The 20,973-nt window shown below is 40.0% G+C and overlaps 1 protein-coding gene across 1 annotated transcript in view; it reads right to left on the reverse strand.

Moving 5' to 3' along the window:
* The window catches only part of ADGRD2 (adhesion G protein-coupled receptor D2), a 642,889-nt gene that overhangs the window by 53,518 nt on the left and 568,398 nt on the right, over positions 1-20,973 (reverse strand). The window contains exon 25 of the mRNA XM_063432309.1: positions 2,022-2,052. Coding sequence (XP_063288379.1) covers positions 2,022-2,052 — 31 coding nt within the window. The remainder of the gene's footprint in view (positions 1-2,021; positions 2,053-20,973) is intronic.

Genomic DNA, 20,973 nt, shown 5'->3' on the forward strand with positions numbered 1-20,973 from the left:
CATCAGCGTCTTGTACGCCTGTTCCTTGTGATTGACGCATATTGAGATGGAGGCTGTGGCCTCCCAAATGTCGGCCCAGTCGGTTGGGTCTGCTGCTGGGCCTATATCCCTCTCCCAAGTCGACACATATGTGAGAGCACCTTCTTTGACGCCTTAGATAATATGTCTATAGAGAGCGGATATTTTGCCTTTTTGTGTTGGAGATTGTATGCATTGTTTTTCGAAGGGTGTGAGTGCTTTGGTAGTAGGGTCTGATTTTAAGAACCTATAGGTTTCTATATCCTCCAATACCCTCCCAACCATCTAATTATTCAAATTCATAATTATAATCAAAATTTCATTTTCTACTTATATATATTTTTCTTTTTCTCTGTATACTTCTTATCTCTTCATATGTCACATTACGAACTTTGGACTAAATGGAACACTTATACGTTCCTCTTATAATTTCATGATCGTCTGATGGACTTCTCCGTCTATAAGTACATCAGTGGAACACCGACATGCATTCCATAGAGTGAGAGGAAGCAAGGACAACAATTGGAACGCAGGTTGCGCCAGCTTATTGCAAAATGCGTTTTGGACTGAATACTACATTGCTTTTTAAATATATTGTTTCACTTGAGCAGATTTTGTTTTATTTTATTTGTATTAATACATTTTCTGATTTAATAAAACTCTCAAGTTTCCTGCCTTTCCCTGCTGACAACTATTTGGATTCCAAAGATACAGAAGAGAGCAGTGGATCTCCCTTAAAGATCCAAAGGCGCTATGCAGTAGAACCAGATGACTTATTGTCTCTCTCCTTGTGAGTTGGAAATGTCTCATCCATATTTTTCTTTAACTGTCTATACCATCTGCACTATTGTCTTGTCTTGCATTCTTTACAGATGTTTGCATACTGTTTCATCATCTGTATCCATATTATCATTCAGGTATACTACGAGCTCCACTTATATTTTTTTTCTGTGTGTTTGATTTCATTCTGGGGGTCAAGGGGATCCCTCACATAAGTGTTGAGTCCACCCTATCCATTGTAAAGTTTTTGTACTCTCTCTTTGTATTTGGACAGATCCTACTTTGTCTATTGATGTTTCACCCCATATATGCAATGGATTATGGCCTTTTAAGCTACCCCACAAATTGATGAAATGTACCAATTACTATTCTTTGCACATGACACCTTGGCCAAGATTAATCCTTTCACGCCTTGACCTTACCTTTGGACCATACACTGCGGTTGATAGGTGTGTAGTGTTCCCGCTGTTTCTCATTATACTTTAAGACATGTCATGGGCTGTCATGCAATTCTATGGGAGGTTGTTAGTCCAGTTACCTACTTTTAAAACCAACCTTAATGACAATATTGACACTATTATTATTATGTTAAAGTGATAACCCTGGCTTTCTTGTTGCTCTGTATGTATTAACCAGGCGTGCCTAATTGAGTATATCAAGTTGTAAATCAAGTGACTCCTGCATTAGTCTTATCATTAATTTGGTGATTTGTATGTGAATGCTCCCCTCTTCCCCTCCCTCTTTCCTTTATAAACCCTTCTCAAAATAATACAAACTTTCAAATGAAACAAATAAATACATTTAAAATCTTGAATTTTATGGTTTAATAGCGAAATTAAGATTTTTTCTATAGTGCTTTTGCCCTGCCTGGTTGAGTCTTGATGTGCCTGTTAGCGCTGCAGATGTTGTTATAAGCTGAGATAAGTTGGGAAAGCTTAGCTCTTGTCAGGGTAAATTACTTTTTTTTGGAGAAATTCTCTGTTTTGAACTTGAAACGACTCATGCTCTCCATTTTTCATTAATACAAAATAGAAAAAGTAGCAAAAGTAAAAAAGATGACTAAAGTAGAAAGGATGCCACTGACCCAAACAGTGGCATTAATTAAATTATGTTCACCCCTCACCTCAACCCCCCCCCCCCAAAAAAAAAAAGTATATCTGTTAAAAAAAAAAACATTTTTCACCCTTCACAAGTCTATTCTATATAATAACAAATAAACATACCTGATGTTTTGAAAGCAGTGAGTTCAACATCCTGTAAAATAAAAAGTGATTACATAATTACATAATTTGTTATTCATCTGAAAACCAGCATAAAAAAAAAAAAAACCCCAAAAAAACACAAAGCCATTTTTACATTCAGTGAAAATAAAAACCCACTTGCTGCATTTTATTAGTATTTTTTTACGGTTCTTTCCTCATAAACTTGCATAGATTTTAGCAGTTAGGTTAAATGTCTGTGACCACTGCACTTGCTGACTGGCATTGCACATTGCTGCATGTGGTTTATAATTTTCCCCAAGTCCTTCTCATTTTGCAATATTCCAAACTCTGGATGTAGCAGAGTTAGGGATCCCTTCTATTTAGAGTTTAAATAACATGTTTAATTTCTATCATATAAGACATGGTTTTAAAATTATTATACTGTGAATCTGAAATGGCAGATTAGATTACAATTATTTTGTGTAGATGTGACAAGATGTTTAGACTACTGTATTTGTTGACTGCGGCAAGACCCCTGGTTTGTGTGCTTTGAATGTAGCAAAACACTCCTTCCATTCAGAGTTGATTAGATCAAGTGGAGGAGATCCACCAGTTGGAGAAGCAGACTGTTATTTTGAGAGGTAAAACAGAAAAATAATTGGAAATATTTGTGATCCTGGTTGTTTTCTCTCAGTGTCAGCTAAAGACTGCCCAGTTTGAGCCTTTTTGATTCAGTGAAGCTAGTTTAGTGACTGCACTGCCCCCACCTCTACCAAACCCTCCATCCCTTCTCTACTCCTCTCCCCTCTACTCTTTTCTTTCTCTTTTTTCTTTTCTAATTCTCATTTTCTTTCTTTGCTTTCTTTTTTGTCTCTCCTCTACTTTCAGAGGTAACGAAGAAGATCTAGAGCTTTTTGGTTCCAACGCAACCCAGGAGTGTCAAACCTGACAGCAGACTGTTCCCCCAGACATTGGAGGGACGCAAGCGATTGGAGGCTCCATCACTCAGTTTTCCTTGAGGTCGCGGACTGGAGGGGCCTGTTCACAGTGGACCTTTTTGCCTCCAGGACGAACTTCCAGGTCCCAACTTACTTCAGTTGGCTTCCGGACCCAGAGTGCACAGCGGTGGATGCTTTTCTTCGGGAATGACCATCTCAGGGAGCTTATGCATTTCCTCCATTTGCTATGATCTCCAGAGTCCTGCTGCAAGTACGTCGTCAATGTGTGTCATTAGTGTTACTGACCCCCCTTTAGCAAGGCCAGGCCTGGTTCCCGAAGCTTTTGAAACTCTTGCATCAGGACCCACTCCTCCTGCTGTCCCTACAGACACTCCTCTCGGACCTGGGAGGCAACCCTCATCCCCACGTGGTAGACGGCCGCCTCTCCTTTGTTGCCTGGACTCTTTCAGGGGAACCTGGAATGTCGACGACCTATCTCAGTCAGCTAGGACCCTCCTTTGGGACTAGGAGATGTTACTTATCCACATAGAACTCTTGGTGCCTGGAACGGAATACTGATCCCTTTACAGCCCCTGTATCCAGTGTTTTGAACTTCCTCTCTCACCTTTTCGACCAGGGACGTACGTATTGTTCGGTTAACGTTGACAGGTCGCAATCTCGGTGGCTCATGTGCCTCTCTAAGGTTCTCCCATTGGCCAAGACCCATTCATTTGCAGACTTCTCAGGAGCATCAGACTAACACGTCCTCCGACACCTAAGTACTCCTCAGTCTTATCATTTCTATAGGATTGGCCGGACGATCAAGACCTGTCCCTCCAACAGCTTTCGGCTAAGTTCGCTCTTCTGCTATGCCTCATCTCCTTTTGCAGGGTCTCCGACGTTCGGGCATTTGATGTCAACGTGTTCTTCTTTTTTCCAGAGGGGTGACCTTCTCCGTGTCTAGATGTACCAAGTCGGTCTCGACAGCTATTTTCTATCCATATTTCTGGGACTCACCTAAGCTCTGCGTGGTGACAGCCCTGGCAATTATGACTCCTCTTCACCCTTCTTGCTCGGGACAATTGCTGGTCTCCTACATATAACCTCATAAACTGGTCTTCTCTACAACCTTTAGGCAATGGATCAGATAGTTGTTGTCTTTGGCAGGCGTGGATCCAGCTTTCTGAGTGCATTCGGTTAGGAGCGTGGCAGCATCTGGCGCCCTAGTGCAAGACATCCAATGTTCGGCGGACTGGTCTCGAGAAGACACTTTCCGAAAATTTTATTTTAGACCGGCTGTTCATGCTTCGTTGGCCTCAAACAGCAAATTTGAAGCCTCCTGTCATGTTATAAAATTGTAGATTATGCTAGCTTTACTATACCTCTAATCTTAATTCCCCTCCCAGTTTTTCACCCTAGCCTTTTTATGTTTTGTCAGGTGATTTATAATGTTTTTTGTTGCTGATTTACACTTCTGTCTGTCACATAGTTGTTTTTGTGTATACTTCTGGAATGTTAGCGTGAAATTCCTATTGATTTTAGTAATGGTTAACTTTACTCTGGGTGGCTGCATGCCTTTTTTCTAAGTACATTTCACTAGATAACCAATTTTTCGATTCTATTTATCTCATTTCAGTTTAAAGCTTCATCTATAATACCACGTTTGAACCACTTCTCCAGATGATGCTCATTATTTATTTATTTATTATTGCCATTTATATAGCGTCAACAGATTCCGTAGCGCTTTACAATATTATGAGAGGGGATTTAACTATAAATAGGACAATTACAAATAAACTTATGGGAACAATAGGTTGAAGAGGACCCTGCTCAATCGAGCTTACATTCTATAGGAGGTGGGGTGTAAAACACATTAGGACAGGAATCTGCAGTCAAATAAGGTGGGCGGCCTTTTAGGAGAGAGCAAGAGACAGGTATGTGAGGTAGAGGTTAGTCTTGGAGGCCATAAGCTTTCCTAAAGAGATGGGTTTTAAGGCACTTCTTGAAAGATGCAAGACTAGGGGAGAGTCTGATGGCGGTAGGCAGGCTATTCCATAGGAAGGGAGCCGCCTGCGAGAAGTCCTGCAAGCGTGAGTTGGCTGTACGGGTGCCGACAACGGACAGGAGGTGTCACGGGCAGAGTGGAGAGACCGAGAAGGGACATAGCTATGGATCTGTGAGGAGATATAAAAGGGGCTAGAGTTGTTCAGTGCTTTATAGGTGTGAATTATTACCTTGAATTGACTCCTATAGCATACAGGAAGCCAATGTAAGGACTGGAAGAGGGGTGAGGTGTGAGAGAAACGACTAGAGAGGAAAATCAGTCAGTCAGCAGCATTCATTATGGACTCATTAGTTGGCTCCAGTTTCTTCTGGTAATCCAGTTATTTTGTTTAGTTTAGTTTATACATTGATACATGCACTGATATACACTAACTGACGGATACACAGTCATTGGCACACACATACAGTATTTGGCACACACTGTTTAACCAACACACACTTTCACTGACAGACACACACTGACACACCCACTCACTGACAGGCACACACTCTCAGATACACATAAAATGACATACACACACTGACTCACACTCACAGGCACACCCATTCTCACTGAAAGACACAGAGTGACAGCTACACTCACTCACAGTAAGGTGGACAGCCCCAGAACACAAGGCAAACAAGGCATTTGTCTGGGAGCTTGGGGTGGCATTTTTGGCACCCCTCCTGAATGTGCCGCCCTAGGCAAATAGCTTGTTTGCCTTGTGTTAAATACATCCCTGGCTACATCTGCTGAGTACAACGATACCCCCATTGTATGCCTTTGGCACTATTTTGTGAAGCTATAATGCCATATAAGAGACAAGGCTATTTAAGTTTCTTTAGTTAGAATTTCCATAGATTGATTTGATGGGCCTATGTCTCATTTTGGGGTATTATAGCTATTTGACTGTTCAAATAACCCCACAAAGTGCTTCTATTTGAGACAGAAGCAGACACTCCAGGGTATCTTATATGGCATATATCGTGCCTTAACTTAACTTAACTTGTAAGGGGAAAAAAATAGATTTTTTATTTTTTACATACATGTTGCAGTTTTAGATAGAAAATATGATAAGGTGAACAGCGCTAATGACAAAAAGATTACATACGTAACTGGAACAATTTCCAGAAGTATAGATCTTAAAATAAGATAAAAATACACAATAATAGTACAGCACGTAGTGCTAATATTAGAAACAATTAGATAGTGCCAGATGAGCACTCACACCTTTTAGAGCTATATAAGCTCTATTTAGGGGGCCTGGACTGAATAATCCCCATCTATGGATTTCTTGGTGTGGAGCAGCACAGCTAGGCTTTCAGGTGGATGTGGTCAGCACATAAAAGGAAAGAGATAAACCATATGGTGTAGTATGTAGGTTTATAAAAAAAGAAAAAGATAAATCTACTTACATCTACTAGAGCAATAACCTGCTCTAGTGAAATAGGCTTCAGGTGGAACAATCCCCACCTAGGGATATCATAGATCCGGAATCAGCAGCTTCCACCTGAAGCACATTTTACTTGAGCAGGTCATTGCTCTAGTAGATGTAAGTAGGTTTATCTTTTTCTTTTTTTATGCCACTTGTGTCTTAAAAAACGCATAGGACTACACAACTGACAGCAAATCCATGCTTTTGACTTCTACACCTGCTGTTTTAAAATTACATGTAAGCGAATACATTTGTTATGCACTTTATTTCAATATTTAATATTGAATAGACACTGGGCAAGCATTTGCTTGGGCCTTCTAGACACACTCCCTGGCATGCAATCACACCTTACACCCCAACGCAGTGGCAGAACTAAAGTAAAAAGAGCCCTGGTGCAAGAATTTCATTGAGCCCCCAATTGCAAGGTTGGACAAAAGGTCATGCAACTCCAACAATGCTTTGACAGCTGGGGCTCTACCAATGTCCCATGCTTGCATGGTTGTATTTAGCACTGTGTTTGTGTGTTATAATGTAAGTATGTTTTTGTATGAAGTATGTTTGTGTGAATGTGTTTGTATGTGGTGTTAGAGTTTTAATGCAAGTGTGCATTTATGTGTAGTGTTGGTTTTTGAATCTAGGAATGAGTTTATATATAATTTTGGTGTTTAACAAGGAGGTTTGTTTGTATGTAGTGTTGATGTTTCAATGCAGGAATATGTTTGTATGTAATGTTAAAGTTTGAATGGAGGGGTTTATTGGCATTTAATACATAAGAGATAAGAGATAAGAAGGAATAAGTGACACTAAAATTGTAAACCAGGTGCTGCTAGAACAAACACCCATGTGTATTGTCACTCAAGTACACTTAAAATGTGATACACATGAAAGCAAAGAGAAGGTGATCTATGCACCATAGGTTCTATTTACCTTTCAATATATTAACTTGGTAACAAACATAAAACAGCACATAGTGTAATCTGAGTAAAAAATGGGTGTCAATATATTCAAAATCAGAACACTCACAATTTTCAGAGCCCATTAAAAGTTGGCACTGAATTTATATGGCATATCATCTCCTCATAGAGACTCAGAATAGATTCTCCAATGGTGGAACTTCCAGAAATTCAGTGCTATTAAAACAGGAACTCCGAAGTCCAAAGTAAGTATAAGTAATCACACTATTTATTTGTACATGTGGCACAATCCGTATCAACTCGTTGTGGGCCTTCTACAGGTGCAGTCATAAGTTCTAATGCACATAAGCAGATTTATATAGATCAAACATACATATTTAATTGTTCAAACATGTGTTTAATAACCAAAAGGGACTCCCACCACCAAATAATGTCCGAACCGGAAACAACATGCCATTCCCAATTTGGCAACGTATCCGGTATTGCTACATCCCCTGCTATCCAATGAACATTTACCTTCTCTATTGCACAAAATTCCAAATACTTTGTATCTGAATATTAATACTCTAAAAAGTGTTTAGATACACTATGATTAGTGAAGCCCTTTAGTGAACCCTTTTTAATATTTCTTATGTGCTTACTAATCCTGATTTTAATTGCTCTGGAGATTTTACCTATGTATTGGTAACCACATTTCAATAAATAGATTACAATGTTGGAGGACATGTCATTAATGATTTAATTTTGTATTCTCTTTTTGGGACAAACAAATCAAAATTTGTTATTTTTTTGTTGGATATACCCATACTCCCACATGCATAGCACATTGCACATTGCACATTGCACATTGCACAATGAAATTCACCTGCACCTGGGGAAGACCCAGAACGGGTTGAAATGTGTTGTGCCACTGTTTTTTTTTTTTTTTTTTTTTTAAATATATATTATATGTACCAATAAATAGTGTGTTTACTATTACTTACCATGCACTACAGAGTTCCTGTTTATAACAGCACAGAATTTCTGGAAGTTCCACCATTGGATAATTTATCCTGAGTCTCTATGAGGAGATGACATGCCATAATATTATTATTATTTTATTATTTATATAGCGCCATCAGATTCTGTACACTGGGTGGACTAACAGACATGTAATTGTAATCAGACAACTGGACGTACAGGAACAGAGAGGTGGAGGGCCTTGCTCAATGAGCTTACATTCTAGAGGGAGTGGGGTCTAGTGACACAAAGGGTAAAAGTAGGGGTACAAAGTAGGTTGTTAGAAAAGTATTCACTGAGGGCTTATTAGGTAATTTTTGACAGTTGCATGGGAGGAGTCATGGGGGTGGGGGATAAAAACCTGCTAACAGTTTAAAGGAACACTATAGTCACCTAAATTACTTTAGCTAAATAAAGCAGTTTAGTGTATAGATCATTCCCCTGCAATTTCACTGCTCAATTCACTGTCATTTAGGAGTTAAATCACTTTGTTTCTGTTTATGCAGCCCTAGCCACACCTCCCCTGGCTATGATGGACAGAGCCTGCATGAAAAAAAAAACTGGTTTCACTTTTTAAACAGATGTAATTTACCTTAAATAATTGTATCTCAATCTCTACATTGAACTTTAATCACATACAGAAGGCTCTTGCAGGGTCTAGCAAGCTATTAACATAGCAGGGGATAAGAGAATCTTAATTAAACAGAACTTGCAATAAAGAAAGCCTAAAAAGGGCTCTCTTTACAGGAAGTGTTTATGGAAAGCTGTGCAAGTCACATGCAGGGAGGTGTGACTAGGGTTCATAACTCCTTTAACTCCTAAATGGCAGAGGATTGAGCAGTGAGGCTGCAGAGGCATGTTCTATACACCAAAACTGCTTAATTAAGCTAAAGTTGTTCAGGTGACTATAGTGTCCCTTTAATTGATATGCTTTTTTGAAGAAGTGAGTTTTCAATGATTTTTTTGAATGAGTGGAGATTGGGTGAGTGTCTTACGGAGAAGGCAAGGGTGTTCCACAGAAGAGGTGCAGCCCTTGAGAAATTTTGGAGGTGAGCATTAGAGGTGGGATTAGGGACAGAGGATATACATAGGTCTCTGGCAGAGCGTAGGGGTCTCGACGGGACATACTTGTGTATTAGGGAGGATAGGTAGGTTGGAGCTGCATTATGTATGGACTTGTAAGCAAGCACAATAATTTTAAATTGAGCCTAATATCTAACTGGAAGCCAATGCAGGGACTGGCAGAGAGGGGAGGTGTGGGAGGTGCGAGAGGACAGGAAAATTAGCCTCACCGCCACATTTATTATAGATTGCAGCGGTGAAATCTGGGAACACATAAGACCACTGAGAAGGGTATTGTAGTAGTCAAGGCGAGAGAGAACAAGAGCATGGACCAGCCCCTTAGCCGCATCTGAGTATAAATAGGGGTGTATGCACGCTATGTTTTTGAGATGGAAGCGACAGGATTTGGTGATTGATTGGACATGAGGGGTGAAGGAGAGGTTGGAGTCCAAAAGAACACCCAGGCAGCAAGCATGCAAGGTAGAGGTGATGGTAGCACCGTTGACTTGGAGGGAGACAGACACAGGAGTAGTAACACTTGAGGGAGGAAAGACCAGAAATACTGTTTAGGACAGGTTGAGTTTAAGGAAGTGAGCAGCCATCCAGTTGGAAATCGAAGAGAGGCAGTCATATAAGTCAACTTTTAATGGGTTCGTTCTGAAAACTGGGTTCGTTCTGATTTTCAATATATTGACACCCATTTTTTATTCAGATTATACTATGTGCTGTTTGTTTGTTTCATACAGGAAATTATATATTTATTTTGTTATAAAGTGAATATATTGAAAGGTAAATAGAACCTATGGGTGCGCAGATCACCTTTTATTTGTATTTAATGTTGGTGCTCAGATGTTCAGACACACAGGTACAAACACTGACACACATGCAGATACACAGATACCACACTGGCTACATACAGATACGCACACAGATACATACACTGACAACATACAGATACACAGACAGATAAACTCACAGACATACTGATACACAAAAATACATACGTCAGACATACTGACACACACACACACTGACACTCACAGGCACATACAATGACAAACATACTGACACACAAAGACACTGGCATACTGACACACACACACTGATAGACATGATGACACACATGCGTGTGTTAGTATGTCTATCAGTGTATGTACCTGTGTGTGTTAGTATGTCTGACAGTGTATATATCTGTGTATGTCAGTATGTCTGTCAGTGTTTGTGTCTGTGTTTTACAGTATGTCTGTCAGTGTATGTGCTTGTGTGTCAGTATGTATATCAGTGTATGTGCCTGTGTGTGTCAGTATGTCTATCAGTGTATGTGTGTGTGTTTGTGTCAGTATTTCTGTCAGTGTATGTAAATGTATGTGTGTGTTAGTATGTCTTTCAGTGTATGTGCCTGTGTGTGTCAATGTGTCTGTCAGTGTATGTACCTGTGTGTGTCAGTATGTCTATCAGTGTATGTGTCTGTGTTTTACAGTATGTCTGTCAGTGTATGTGCTTGTGTGTCAGTATGTATATCAGTGTATGTGCCTGTGTGTGTCAGTATGTATATCAGTGCATGTGCCTTTACATTTACATACACTGACAGAAATACTGACACAAACACACACACACAGGCACATACACTGACAGACATACTGACAAATACAGATAGAAACACTGACACATACACTGTCAGGCATACTGACAAACACACAGATACACAGACAAACAGACAGACAAACTGATACACACACAGACATACTGAAATACATGTAACATTTAATTTTTAAATCAACCCTCCAGTTTCCCACCTTTTGCTGGAGGGTGGCTTCCCTGGGGTCCAGTGTGGTGCCTGAGGCTGATGGGAGTGAGGAGCCCCCATCCTCACTGCCTCCTATCTCACACGCACCTTCTCCTGTACCGTCCCGCGCAGAAGCAGCCCGTCTGTTTATGGTAGGAAGTGACTTGCGGCCAGGGCCGGCCTTAGGCATTTAGACGCCCTGTGCGAAAAATCTTCACAGCGCCCCCCCCCCCCTCGTCATCCATGTATGCTGTAATGTTTGTGTTGTCTGTGTATGTGATAGTAGGTGTGATGACTGTGTGTGATATGTATGCTATGTGTGATATTTGTAATGGGTGTATTAACAGTGTGTGATATGCGTGTATTGGTTGTATGTGACACACACACACACACAGAGTCAGACGGCCATACACACACAGGAAGACATCCACACACATACACAGGCAGACAGTCATACACACACACACAGACACACAAAGGCAGACAGTCTCACACACACAGACACACACAGGCAGACAGTCAGTCATACACACAGACACAGACAGTAATACACACAGACACACACAGAGGCAGACAGTAATACACACAGACACACACAGTCATACACACAGACACACACAGAGGCAGACAGTCATACACACACACACACACACGCAGACAGTCATACACACAGACACACGCAGACAGTCATACACACAGACACACACAGGCAGACAGTCATACACACACACAGACAGTAATACACACAAACACACACACACACAGGCAGACAGTCATACATACAGACACACAGAGGCAGACAGTCATACACACAGAGGCAGACAGTCACACACACACACAGACAGTAATACACACACAAAGGCAGACAGTCATACACACAGACACACAGAGGCAGGCAGTCATATACACACATACACAGACAGTAATACACACACACAGGCAGACAGTCATACACACAGACACACATAGGCAGACAGTGATACTCACAGACAGTAATACACACAGGCAGAGAGTCATATACACACACACACAGACAGTAATACACACAGACACACAGAGGCAGACAGTCATATACACACACACAGACAGTAATACACACAGGCAGAGAGTCACACTCACATGACAAGCACACAGTTACCTGTGGAGTTCATTGTGGAGGCAGTGCAGCTCCTGGTGACTGTTTGGCAGGAGTCCCTGCTTCCCCTGCAGCAGTTTTCCGGCGCTTTTAGCTCCGCCCCCGCCGCACGGTAAGCTCCGCCCCCGCTGCAAATTTTTTTTAAAAAAAATATTTTGTTTTTTTTTAAATCCTGGCCGGCTGTACGGCCGCATGGCGCCCCCTGCTCCATGGCGCCCTGTGCGGCCGCACAGCTCACACACCCCTAAGGCCGGCCCTGCTTGCGGCTGTCACTTCCTACCGTGCTGCTGAAAAGCAAGGGGCCCACTGTTAAAGGGCCACTAAGGCTAGGAGGAGGGAAGGCTGGTAGAGCCTGTACCAGACTTCCATGATCCTCAGCCAGCAGCCAAATCTAGACCTCATGGAAACCACCATCCTGCACTCACAAATATGTATCAACATATAATCAATTATGACTTGTGCGTTACTGTCAATGTGTGTATCTGTGTGTGTCAATGTGTATGATTCTCTGAGTCAGTATGTGTATATAGAAGTGTGTGTGTGGCACTGTGTATCTGTGGTAGTATGTATGTGTATTTGTGTGTGGCAAAAGGTATGTGTATCTGTGTCAGTATGTGTGTGTCAGTGAAAGTGTATTTGTCCATAAATCCCAGGATTTAGCCAACACTATGCAGAAATACACCACTGCATTCAAACTCCAACACTATACACAAATACATCCCCGCAGTAAAAAGCCAACACTACAAGCAAGCACACAACTGCATTCAAACACCAACATTGGATACACAAGTACACACCTGCATTCAATTACCAACACTGCACAAAAATCATACCTCTTTGGCTCTAGCCAAGGTTAGCTCCCCCATAGCAATGCCCTTTAAAGTGAAACTGAAAGATACATTTCAAAGAGGGTTATTTACAAATATAGATTTTAAAAAATCTGCAAGGAAAATTTCCACTTTAACTGGTGAAAGCATACAAATGTATAGAATTCAGATCTGATAGATATATGGTAGATCACATTGAAGAATATGAGTTAGCTCTTAAAGCGACACTGTAGGCCTGCAATCCTGCCCCCAGTCCAACCCTCCAAAACCCAAATATTAAACTAATCAGAAGTCTTGGAAGCATGGCTTTAACCCATGCTTCCATGTCCTCTGGATATGAGACCAAGGATTCTTACTTCTCGACTCTCATACCATAACATACCGTTCCGTCACGCACATATGCACAGTGCCATCACGGTTGGCTATAGAGAATCATTGTTTTCATTAACTCTATGGAGGAAACATTATGTTTCCCAATGCTCCTCTATGAGGAGAATATGACTGGCATGGCATGCCTCCTGGATGACGCAAGTAGGGAGAAGTTTGCAGCAGCGCCGAGGGAGACTGTGTTTGAGAACAGGTGAGTAGCTTGTTTATCATTTAATTTTATTTTTCGTATAGATGAGGTTGCATGATAAGGGACACCAGAACTGTAGCGTCAGGGATACACATATAGTCCCAATGCAACAATGTTCCTTTAAACAGGTTATAGCTGGCCCTAAAATAACAGCTAAATAGATGTTATTCAACATTATAATGTATGACTATGTGTCCATGTTTCTATGGTACCAGTTTACTTAAAGACCTTTAATGACATTTAATGTTCGTTATAAGGGATTATTAAAGTAATTCAACTACTAGACATTAATGTGTCAATTACCCTTTGTGGCACAATTGAATTAAAAAAGAGCACGATAACAGGAAGAGTGATTGTTTGACTCTTTTGCTGTTTGACATTTTCCATCTCGACATCAATATTACTTTTCTGGAAAATCTTTCACTCAAAATACAATGGTAAACACGTGTGCAAATAATGAAGTAAAAAAACCTTGAAAATATAAATGGTTTAGTTAGGGATCAGGTATAACTGTATCTGGTAGAGATTGCTAACAGCACATTGAAATACACTGAATAATTGTTATTTATTCATTCTATTGTTGGTTTACATTTACTTAAACTTGTAACAATACACAATCATGATATATATATACAGGACATTGTTAACTCAATCTTAGATTATTATGTAAATTCGGTTCAAAAATAACATTCTATTCCTTTTATAAAGAATATTTTTAAACCTAAAATTATATATATATATATATATATATATATATATATATATATATGTGCTTGGAATTTAATATGTAATGGATAGTGTCTGAGATGAAAGTTGGTTGTGGTGTGCCGAAACCAACGTCCGAGTGGGCCTGTAAATAAAAAAGGGCCCCCAAGGAGAATTGTATGTTCTAAGGGTGCTGGTGGGTGGGGAACACTTGAACTTGAACGTCAAGAGGTGAGTAGGGGCTGGAAGTTTAAGTAGGGGACTTACTCCTTCACAAATTTTTACTTGTGCTCATAATTTAATATGTAATGCATGGTGTCTGAGATGAAAGTTGGTTGTGGTGTGCCGAAACCAACGTCCGAGTTGGCCTGTAAATAAAAGAGGGCAAAGAGAAGTTCGAAAAAAAACATTTTATTGCATTTGTTACATAACTAAATTCCTGAAGGCTTGGCGGAGCTCTCTTTCTGGTAGTGGAATGTACGTATTGTATATGGAGGATTTCCACCGACCCAGTCTCTTTATGATGTGGACTGGGGTGTTTGTACTAGAAGCTGATGAAGCGGCTCCTATGCGGAAGGAATACCCGGAGAACGAAGCTGGGTTGTAACCCAGTTTTCTCAATAAGATTCTAACATGCGTGGTGAATTTTGCTGTGGTGAGTGGGTGTCCTTGTAGTTGTAAGAGCGGTGAGTATGGTAAGTGCATGTTATGAGTTGACCGTAGGTGGTCTAGTGCCTTAACCGGACACCATGCATTATCTGTTGGAAAGAGAGGAATGATAGCGGGGTGTAGTGAATGGTTAGTTTTGGTAGATGGGATCGTGAGAATGTAGTAATTGTCTACTTTTGTGAGTTGTGAGGTTTTAAGGCTGTGTGTGATATCTCCTTGACACACAAAGGTAAATTCCCTAGGTCTTAGGAACCCATAAAAAGCTAAATAGATAGCAGACTTGATCACCAGGTTTGTGTTGGGATGAAATGGGGATTCGTCAAGGAGATTGCTAAGTAATCTAAAGATAGGCCCATCTATCGGAAGTCTGGTGGTGATAAGTGGAACCGAATCTTTAGAGATACCCTTTAAGATTTTCTTGATGGGGTATGATGACAAAAAGGGGGTGTTGTTAGGGAAATTTGTGAGGCTGTGATGCTGCACAGCCGTGAGGCATAGTTTAATTGTATTGTGGGAAAGTTTTAAATGTAAGTAGCAAAAGGAGGCAAAAGCCACCATAGTTTGGGTAGAAAAATCACCTTGTAATCCGAATTCAGCTGTGAATTTATTATAAACGGTAAGTGCCCTACTGTAGGTGATAGTTGTGTTAGGTGATAGTGCTTTGTGCGTAAGAGTCCTAGCGTGGTGCATAAGTGTGTTCAATCCAGGATTAACTCGTGAAACCTCTGTGTTCTGGATGGTTGATGGAGGGCTGACTGGAGTGCCTGGAAGATTACCTGGAATTGAGATCGAGACAGAGCATCAGCGGCCATGTTGTGAATACCCGGGATGTGAAAGCAAATGAAGTGGAGCTGGACGGTTGCTGCCAGCCAGGTCAGCTTGCGAATCAGCCGCATAATGGTAAGGGAGGAAGAGCGCCCCTTGTTATTGATATCGCAAGCTGACGAGTTGTCGGAATAGCATTTTACTGCCTTGCCGGACCAGAGATGACCCCAGGTGTGTGCGGCCGCCACGATGGGGTAAATTTCAAAAGGGCTGAAGTCTCTCTAAAACCCGGTAAGGCATCTGTCTCAGCGGGCCAATGACCCCTAAACCAGTGATTACCGAATATAGCTGCGAAACCCGTGTGGTCTGCAGCGTCAGTGTAAATGCAGGGTGAGGAGGGGGAATAAACATGGAGATACCATTCCACTCAGTCAAAAAATTCCCCCACATGATTAGGTCAGCTTTGGCGTGCTGGTCCAATGCAATTGGGCAGGCGTCCGGTACCCCGTGAAGCAGACAAAGAAGCCTGTACACAAAAGACCTTCCCTGCAGAATGATGAGAAATTCAGGGACCCCAATAAGGACTGAAGTTCTTTCCTGGTGCATACATCATTCCGCAGGAACATGTCTATCTCCTCTCTCAGGCAGACCAGTTTGTCGGGGGGAAGGCTGGCGCGGAAGGTACCAGAGTCCAGCTCTATCCCCAAGAAAGCAAGTTTAGTAGTGAGGCCAATCGTTTTAGAGGGAGACAAAGGTACCTCGAGAGTGGAGAAAAGTGCTGAGGTGCTGAGGATATCAGTGGGTGTGCGTGCGCTCGGTTCTATTATGAGGAAGTCATCCAAGTAATGAATGACGGCGTGACACCTGAGAATGTTCAGAAGCATATATATATAAGTGTAAGGGGCACATAGCCGTATAAGGAGTAAAGTTCCAGTATAAGTGTAGCATAGTATAAAAGAGCAAGTCGGTTGTGGTGTGCCGGAACCAACAATGCGGTAGGCCTGTAAATAAAGAGGGCCCACCAGGGAGTAAGAAAAGAAAGAAAAAGAGAAGAGAGAGGAAGAAAAAGTGTTTTAGAAAGTGGATTAGTGGGAGGGTCATTCAAACGCTGATCTCGAACGGTATGGAGCCAGGTAAGGGGTGTTTCTTAACCCCTTAAGGACCAGCCTGTTTTTGCGATGTTTGTACGTTAAGGACCAGAGCAGTTTTAACACTTTTGTGGTGTTTGTGTTTAGCTGTAATTTTCCGCTCTCTCATTTACGGTTCCCATACAAGTTATATATTGTTTTTTTCATGACAAGAAGGGCTTTCTTTACATACCATTATTTGTATTATGTCATATATTGTATTTAAAAAAATAAAATAAAAAATATGGTGAAAAATTTAAAAAAAAACATGTTTTTGGACTTTTACTTGAAAAATCGTTTACTTATCTACAAAAGCTAATGAAAAAAACTGCTAAATAGATTAAAAATTTTGTCCCGAGTTTAAAAACACCCAGTGTTTACATGCTTTATTGCTTTTTTTTGCAAGTTATAGGCCTATAAATACAAGTAGGAAATTGCTGTTTCAATATATATATATATTTTAAATGTATCAATAGTGACATTGTAACACCGTTATCTGTCATAAATCCCCAAAACACATCTAACATGTACATATTTTTTTAAAGTAGACAACCCAGGGTATTCAAAATGGGGTATGTCCAGTCTTTTTTAGTAGTCACCTAGTCACAAACACTGGCCAAAGTTAGCATTTATATTTGTTTGTGTGTTAAAAATGCAAAAAACTCTAACTTTGGCCGGTGTTTGTGACTAAGTGGCTACTAAAAAAGGCTGAACATACCCCATTTGCAATACCTTGGGTTGTCTTCTTTTGCAAATGGTATGCCATCATGGGACTTATTCCTTCCTTGGCTACCATACGCTCTCAAAGGCAACCTAACCAATCTGACAAATTTCAATAAAAAAAAAAAGTAAAATCAAGCCTTATATTTGATCCTGTAACTTTCACAAACACTATAAAACCTCTACATGTGGGGTACTGTTATACTCAGGAGACTTCGCTGAACACAAATATTAGTGTATCAGAACAGTAAAATATTTCACAGCAATAATATCCTCAGTGAAAGAGCTGTTTGTGTGTGAAAAATGCAAAAAACTTCACTTTCACTGACAATATCATCGCTGTGATATGTTTTACTGTTTTGAAACACTAATATTTGTGTTCAGCTGAGTCTCCCGAGTAAAACAGTACCCCCATGTACAGGATTTAGGGTGTCATAGAAAGTTACAGGGTTAAACACAGTGCTAGCAAATTAAATGATCTGGACTTTCGGCCTGGGTTGGCAGGCAGGTCCCTCAAATTGCAATCATTAAAATTACTTAATTAGGTAAAAATATTACATAAATACGCACGTATAATTTTAATATATATACATATTTATATATTTGACGTCTACGTGTATATTTATGAAATTATTTATGTAATGATGTATGTGGACATATGTATATTTCGTATTATTTTTATTTATTTATTTATACATAGATATATATATATCATTACATTCTAAGTGTATTTTGATATAAATATATATATATCATTATCAAAATACTGTTAGAATAAAATTGCATATATATATATATATATGATTTTTTTTAATTATTAAAAATTATTTTTATTTTTTGTTATTTATTTTTATTAACATATTATTTGTATTTTATAATATATATATATATATATATATATATATATACCATATATATAGTTATTATATATATATTGTATATATTTGTGTGTAATTTAAATATAAGTGTATTTTATATTAATATACGTATATATAAATATAAAAATACACTTAGTATGACATTATATATATATATGATATATATACATATATTATATATAGGTATATATAGATATAATACATGTATATATATCATATATATATACACATATTATTTTTTTTTTACACTGATTGATTTTATTTCACTTTGTTTTATGATTTTTCACTTGCAGGGAGACTGCCTGTCAGCACAGACAGTCCCCCTGCAGGCAGACACATGGACCCCTATTGCGGCATGTGATCGAGTGATCACATGGCCGTGGGGTCCTGATCTGCCGAGGGGGGACTGCCCGGGCAGACAGGCAGTCCCCCTGGACCGGGAGGAGAGCTGATCGCCGCCGTGGGACCGACGGCGATCAGGTAAGTAGCCCCAGACCTTTATGACGGTTCAGGACCGTCAGCGGTCCAAACGCACGTTTTACCGCTGACAGTCCTGAACCGTCAGCGGTCCTGAAGTGGTTAAATAGGTAAGGGTATAATAAGCCCCTCCCACAATTACAGGCCAAACAGCCTTAATACACACACACACACACACACATATATACATATATATATATAATCAAAAGATAATTTAATATCTTTCTTTTAAACTGTCAAAGAACATGGGAAATAGTGTTATAAAATATATCTGTGAAGACAAGATTCATCAAATTGACATCAAGAGCATGTTTTGTAAAGCAATTATAGATAGTTGTTATGGACAAAATACTTGAAAGGTTGAAATGTCTTTTTTACTATTATACACTTGTGTTTATGTCTTATTTGTCACACATTCCCTAAAAGAATATCCTTGTAAGAGGGTCATAATTTCTTACACATGTGTGCTCAGTAACTATTTCCTCTGTAAATTCCTCCCATCCGGCTACCCTCCCCCTTCCCATTGAGCAAGCCTTGTGTAACAAATTCCTGTGTTAAAAGAACAGCTTTCTTTACTAACTCCTCCCCCACTTCCTTTGTGCAAGTTAACAGCTATGTGCCACGTGTAACAAAATGGAGAATCGCTGTTAAAGTAACTGTTTCCCCTTCAGCCCCTCTCTGTTCAGTAACTACTCACTCCCCCTCCCATCGTGTAACCAAGATGGAGCTGGAATGTGGGTGGGAGAACTGTGTAATGATGACATTACATCCTGTAGTGTGGCTTTAGACAAGAGCCCTTAGATTGTTAACCAATTGTTGAATGTATACTGTATGTTAACTGTGACTCTGTACATGACGTATTTCTGCTTTAAAAGGGGCTCCCACTCCGGGGAATAAAGCATTCCTCAGGTTTTTCACTAATCAGAAACTTTGTCTCCGGTGTGAATTACTTCTAGGAAGAGCGTGCACACATTAATTAATCAATTTGGAAGGAGTAGATAGACAATTAATCAAAGTTTGCTTTGATCTAAATCAGTTGGCGCTGGATTTGTTGAATGTATACTGTATGTTAACTGTGACTCTGTACATGACGTATTTCTGCTTTAAAAGGGGCTCCCACTCCGGGGAATAAAGCATTCCTCAGGTTTTTCACTAATCAGAAACTTTGTCTCCGGTGTGAATTACTTCTAGGAAGAGCGTGCACGCATTAATTAATCAATTTGGAAGGAGTAGATAGACAATTAATCAAAGTTTGCTTTGATCTAAATCAGTTGGCGCTGGAACAGGGACATTAAGGGATGTGTTGCTACAGAAGCCGCATTGAGGACCGGAGAGGAGACCCCCAGAGACTGGAAAAAAAGAGCCTGATCACCTCTGCATATGGTAAATGAGTAAATTACCTATATTTTCCTGTGTTTGGACTTGGCCTGAACTCCGTGTCTGCGCCCGGGTTCTCGTGGATAACGCCATTGACAGGTATATAGTTTGCCCAAATGACCCCTTTATTTGAATAGAACCTATCATTTGTCTATCTACATCCTGAGTGTGAGTTTTATGTGTGATAGTGTCTGCTTGAGAATCTGTTATACTACTTGCTTAACACTGTTTTTTTTTTCGCTAAAGCTTCGGTAAAGAAGCTAGCGAGTTTTGTTTTTTCGCTAAAGCTTCGGTAAAGAAGCTAGTGAGTTTTTGTTTTCGCTAAAGTTTCGGTAAAGAAGCTAGCGAGTGTTGTTTTAGCCACGTTTGGTAAAAACCTGGCGTTTCTTTTGTTTTAGTAAAACTCGTTTGAGAGTTTAACGGTTTATTTTGTTGTTTTAGCTAAGCTAGTTTGGTTAAAAAAAAAAAAAAGAGCGTGCACGCATTAATTAATCAATTTGGAAGGAGTAGATAGACAATTAATCAAAGTTTGCTTTGA

Source organism: Pelobates fuscus, chromosome 9 (assembly GCF_036172605.1).
Source record: "Pelobates fuscus isolate aPelFus1 chromosome 9, aPelFus1.pri, whole genome shotgun sequence".
Classification (NCBI taxonomy): Eukaryota; Metazoa; Chordata; class Amphibia; order Anura; family Pelobatidae; genus Pelobates; species Pelobates fuscus.